Source organism: Leptonychotes weddellii, chromosome 6, assembly GCF_054177405.1.
Source record: "Leptonychotes weddellii isolate Sample4059 chromosome 6, ASM5417740v2, whole genome shotgun sequence".
Lineage (NCBI taxonomy): Eukaryota > Metazoa > Chordata > Mammalia > Carnivora > Phocidae > Leptonychotes > Leptonychotes weddellii.
The window spans coordinates 134826976-134832516 of record NC_138374.1 but is presented as its reverse complement, the minus strand read 5'-3'; the positions used below and the strand labels follow the sequence as shown (position 1 = coordinate 134832516).

Below are 5541 nucleotides of genomic sequence, written 5' to 3'. Positions count from 1 at the left end.
CAGCCTTGTCTTGCGGCGGGCCAAGAGTGCAGCTGGGATCCAAAGTAAGAAAGGCCTTCCTGAAACCCCTCTCCCCCAGATCTAAGCTCCGAGACAGCTCAGCAAGGAGAGCCTCTATTTACTTCTCACCTGGTGGAGAGGGAAGGGTCCCAGAGCCCCAGGGAAAGCTGTCATGGGCATATGACACTTGACCTTGAACTGTGGACCAGTGGATGTCAGACTTGGGAGAGCTATCAGCACAAGCCCCGCCTCTTCCCAAAAGGAAGAGCCTGTCAGAGGCAGATGGAAGCTTCCCCTGCCTAGGACCCTCTCCAAAAGAATCCATGACCTGGTCTTGCTGGATCCAGCTACTATTATGTCCTCTCCAGCATTCCTTACTCCACTGATAGAGAAATGAAGACACAGATGACTGAATAAGTGCACCTATGAGAGTCTGGGACAATTGGTGGAAACTGGGGGAGGTGGTGGGCACTTGGACGGGGAGCTGCAGGCTGTCGGGGCGGGTGCTGCATGACCGGGACCTCCTCCCATGAAAAGGAGTCCCCAGGTGGCCGGCTGAGGTTGTCAGGGTCTAACTGTGGCCAGGTCAGCAGGCAGGGGCTCGAGAACTCACCCTTCATGCTAGCCTTGAGCAGCAGGATGACGGAAAAGTACTAAGACATGAAAGAACAGTATTTCAGGCATGCAAAAGATTTATTTCAAAAAGATTAATGACAGGAACATTTAGAAAATCTGATGCAGCATGATGCTCTCAAGCAAACTGAAGGAAATAGGGACTTGGTGAAACGTGAGCGTTGAAAGAACATACTAAATCCAAGAAGGAATTCTAGACAGGCTCAAAACGTGCTGTGGGATTTTCAGTGGTATTAGAAATAGGAAGGATCCCAGTATACCAAACAGAAAAACGAATCAGTGATGCGGAGGAAAGCCTTAAAAAAGTGAAAGCTCACATTATAAGGACAAGGCACACAGGTAAGAGTGCTCTGCGTGATGGTAAACAAGGAGGAGAAGTAATGGAAATATCACACAATGAGAACTGGTGGTCCTGAAGAAAAAATAGAACAAATGAAACAGAAACAACAAAACATTTCTTTTTAGATTTTTAAATCTTCAAATTGAAAGGATTAAAGAATTAAAGATCATTCTAACTTATAATGACCACATCCTAATGGATGGTGGGTCAGAATGCTGGAAAAACTCTCCCCCTGGATTATGCAGATAATTCTTTAAAGCACAATCAAAAGGGGTGGGTTTCCCTTTAAAGGGAAATGCAAATGTTAGCAGGGCTGCAGGTAAACACAGGCAGTCTTCCAGGAGAAAAAAAAAAAAAAAAAGTTGGCTCAGTTGCTCCTAAACATACTGAAAATGCATGGCTCTCTACCTTGACCAAATACTGGAATCCCTGTGATGCTTGGGTCCCACTCCCAAAAATCAGATTTAATTGGCCTTGGGTGTGGCCTGGTAATTCTACGAAAAGCCCGTCTTCCCTGCACTGTCCCTTGTGCGGAGGGAAACAGGGAAGAGAAGGCAGGGGGAGATACGGTCCCCCAACGCCCCAGAGCCATATGTGTAGGAAAGCGACGCCTCAGAGCCAGGGACAGGGCAATGTAAGGTGTGACCCCCCCACCGCCCGCCAAGACGGCAACTTCAGCACAGACAAAAGGGGCTCAGGACCACAGCTGGTTCTTGAGGAACACTTCACCTCGTGTTGAATAATTCAAGTTCTGCCAGTTCAGGAAGTTAGGGCTGAAGACCCCACCAGCGTGGACGGTGCTGATATCATGTGGTGACAACACGTAGTCCCACATATTCACGTCTCCGATGTCTCCCACCAAGGACTGGTTGGTATCAAAGCCCCCACCGAATGAATCCTGCTCCTGCCCTAGGATGATGCTTGCCCCTGCCCCCACAGAGTACCCCTTCTTCAGACTCATCCTCACCATGGGTTTCCCATCCACCCAGAGCTCTGTAATCCCCGTGCTGGACTCCCAGGTAACACAGAAGTGCCTTGGTGTGTAAAAGGTCTCAGGAACCTTGAAGTAGATGTCAGATCCACCCACGGATACGCTGTATAAGCCAAACTTTTCCCTGAAGAGAAGGATCTCATTGTGCTGAGCCCTGGTGGCATAAGAGAAGAGGCTATAAGGGCGGGACAAGGCGGTGTAGGCTTGTAGGCACATGGTGAAAGCACTCAGCGGCTTCTGCACCGGAGCAAACAGGGTCACAAAGGATGTATCTGATTCTCTGGGGAACACAAAGGCCTTTCCGTACGTGTCTGTCAGATAGAAAACAGAGAGAGAAAGTGTCAGCAGCTGAGTTATGTTAAAAAAAAAAAAAATTCAGATGAGTACATTTAAAGATCTAGTTGGCTTTAGTCACTGATTCATGAATCAGGAGGCACCGCATCTAGCAGATAGAAAGGAGCTCTGAGGAGCTGTGTCACAGAAGGTTCGGGAAGAAAACGTCTCTAGCAAAGAGGAGATTATTTCAGGCAGTCACCTTCCTATGGGGGAAGGGAGGATTGCTCTCAGGAGGACGACCTCACTAGCACTGAGTAGGTGATTCCAGATTGACTGGATAAAGGTTACACTCCAAGGGGAGGCTGGCCCTGCAGTCAGGTTAGGTGTTAAGTCTTGGTTTGCTGATGTGGGGCTTAACCCAGGTGATTCCACTGGGGCCAGTGGTCTCTTTTTTAACAGTTTGTCAGGCCACGAAGATGTATTCTCTCTGTATGTATGGATAGAACAGATTTAGAAACCAGATCGCCCTCATCCCCAGACCACCACCTCTCCCCTATGCTGGGCATTTTCCTTGTGGCTTTGCACAATCTAGCCCAGAGACAAGAACTCAGCGACCATCTGAAGCAAGCGCCTACCTCCTTGGAAAAAAGCACCATTGAGGTTAACGATGACCAGGAAACACAGCAACAACTTATCCATGTTTCCTCCCTGTGGTCAATGTGTGCAGAATCTGGTTATCGTCCTGGAAAGAAGATCAGCGGCTGAGATCCCCATCTTGGGTCTGTTCCCCCTTGACCTTTTATGGGCTACAGTCAGCGTGACTCAGCTGATGGGTAAATGATTTTCCAAAATCTCCCTGTGAAGCCATGAATCAAAGCTCGAAGAGCAAATAAACCAAGATAAATCACAAAATGAGAGATCAATGCGGGTTATTTATTAAAGACTCCGCAGTGCCTGCTGGTGCTCCAACAACCTTGTGGCGGTGCTTGGCAAATACACCAGTCACAGTCCGGAAATCCAGTCTCGGGAAGTGCTCTAAAATATCAGCGGTGGCCGGGGGGGCAGAGGACGCTCTACTCACAAAGACAACCACGACATTACTTAGGAGAGAGAAATTAGAAAATTGGGGCATGGTGAAGGAAACCATATGTATCTACATCCACTCCATAGAACAGATAGCCACTTACAATGCGGGCTGTGACTTTTATGTTAAAATTGTAAAATTGTAAAAATGCTTATGAGACTATAAAGAGAACAAATAACATAAATTTGTTCATACACTATTTTTTTTAAAGAGTAACTTGCTTGAAAAAAAAAATCTGTAAGGAATACCCCCCAACGATAAGTGTTCTTAACATAGTAATGAAATTATGAGGGGCTTTTTCCCTCATTAACAACATTTCTGTAAGGTGGTTACATGACTTCTAAAACGAAGTGTGTGTGTGTGTGTGTGTGTGTGTGCATTTAATGAAGAAGCAAGGAAAGGGAGAATGGAGATCAGTAGTTCTTGAAGCTCCAAAACTACTCTTTCATTTTATCAACAGGATACCCAGTCTGACTGTGGCTATTTAGCTTTACTCCCAAAAAACCTAGAAAGGAGAACAAGATCAGTTTGATATCCTGATTTTGTATTTTGCAGTACATACATTTCTATATAAAACATTATAATTTCATGTGAAAAGAATCTTGAGCTTATTCGTCATGGTCTCATCATGACTTTTCCCGTGGATATTCAATGAAAAATTGGTAATAAGGGTTATTTTTCAATCGACTGGAAGAACCAACTATCATGTGGGTAGCTTATTCCAAACATACAAAGTAATGGGACTGTTACAAATGGTTAGTACATTTCTGGAAAACTTTGTTTTTGTTTTTATTTTTTAATGATCTGTAGTTAAGGGGCACCTGGGTGGCTCAGTAGGTTGAGTGTCTGCCTTTGGCTCAGGTCATGATCCCAGGGTCCTGGGATTGAGCCCCGCATCGGGCTCCCTGCTCAGAGGGGAGTCTGCTTCTCCCTCTCACTCTCCCCTTGCTACTCCCCCTGCTAGTGCACTCGCTCTCATTCTCTCTCTCAAATAAATAATTTTTAAAAAAATAATATGCAGTTAAATTTGCTTTCAAATGACCCTCTCCCAAAATTTTTGCATCTTATTTTTAAAATATAAGATTGGCTTCAAAAGATGTTCTTATTTTAACCATTTGCCCAATGAAAGATAGATGCATAATTTGAACAGAAAAATATATATAATAGGTAAGAGATTGGACCCAGAAGGAAGAGGTGTTTTCCCTGTGCTCAAACTGCCTTCTTGTTAGCATTGGGCTCCCTAGGTGAGTCCAAAGAATGCAAGTACCAGTAGGATGGGTGGATGTTATGGAAATATATGGATTTCAAGGAGCCCAGCACATTGTCAGAAAGATCTCCAAAATGGATATTCTGAACAAGGCTTAACATTGAAAGACAGTGAGATAGAGAGACATGGAGATAGGGAGAGGGTGGGCTAACGCAATGAAAGAGAAGAGAAAGAACAAGGAAGAGGGACTCTAAGCCCTCTGCAGTGAGTGTTTCACAATCAGCTCCTGGTTCCAGTAACCTGCTGGAGAGCATGGTGACCGCTCACCGGGTCTGACCGCGGCCATGAACCTCATCAGGGGAGAGGTGCGGTAAGTCCGCGCACCGCGCGACCCTTACTCCAGCCTCAGATGTGTTTGCTTGGAAGCTCTCTGCTCCCTTTCTCCTACAGTTCACAGCGCTCCAATAAAAATCCTGAAGGATCTCAGCCTTTCCCCACACCTTGGCACCTCGGTTTCTCCCTGATTTCAAGCTCCAGTGGATGAGACAAACACCTCAAACTGCAGCGATCCAAAGTATCAGTTGTGGGAAAAGAAAAACATTCTAAGACAAACAGAATGTTTGTTATCACAGTGCAAGTCTACTGAATAAATAAAAATTTGTTGGATGGTAAACATAGGACTATCATTTTATTTAATCCTGGAGCAGCTAGACTCTAGACTCCAGGGCCTGAATAACGTATCTGGTGTGCTCTCCCAGTTCAAACAGAAGCCACTGTAATGTGAGGGAAAGAGGAAGCAAGGGGCACAACAGGCAGAAGAGCCACACAATCAGAGACAACAGCTGTCTTCCCGAAGCTATCGCTCAGCCTAGAACCGGGGTTCCCCAGCCCCGACTGGTAGAGACCGGCTGCACGTTGCAGTCCCTGAAGGAGCTTTAAAAATTCTGGGTCTCACCACCAGACTGTCTGCTGTAGCCAACTATGGTGTGGCCCAGGCAACTGGATTGTTA

The 5541-nt window shown here is 45.9% G+C and overlaps 1 protein-coding gene across 1 annotated transcript; it reads right to left on the bottom strand.

Annotated features, from left to right (window-relative positions):
* Positions 1-674: 674 nt before the first annotated feature.
* Positions 675-3034, bottom strand: CRP (C-reactive protein). Its single transcript, XM_006741961.3, has 2 exons — positions 2876-3034; positions 675-2275 (listed from the first exon to the last, which is right to left on the bottom strand). The coding sequence occupies exons 1-2, from the start codon at positions 2937-2939 to the stop codon at positions 1668-1670; spliced, it is 672 nt and encodes a 223-aa protein (XP_006742024.2). The 5' UTR covers positions 2940-3034; the 3' UTR covers positions 675-1667.
* Between the last annotated feature and the right edge of the window lie 2507 nt (positions 3035-5541).

Coding starts and splice junctions, on each gene's coding strand:
- CRP (XM_006741961.3), bottom strand. CDS start 2,939: ATGGATAAGTTGTTGCTGTGTTTCCTGGTCATCGTTAACCTCAATGGT. Junction 2,276..2,875: donor TGGTGCTTTTTTCCAAGGAG/GTAGGCGCTTGC, acceptor TCTATCTGACAG/ACACGTACGGAAAGGCCTTT.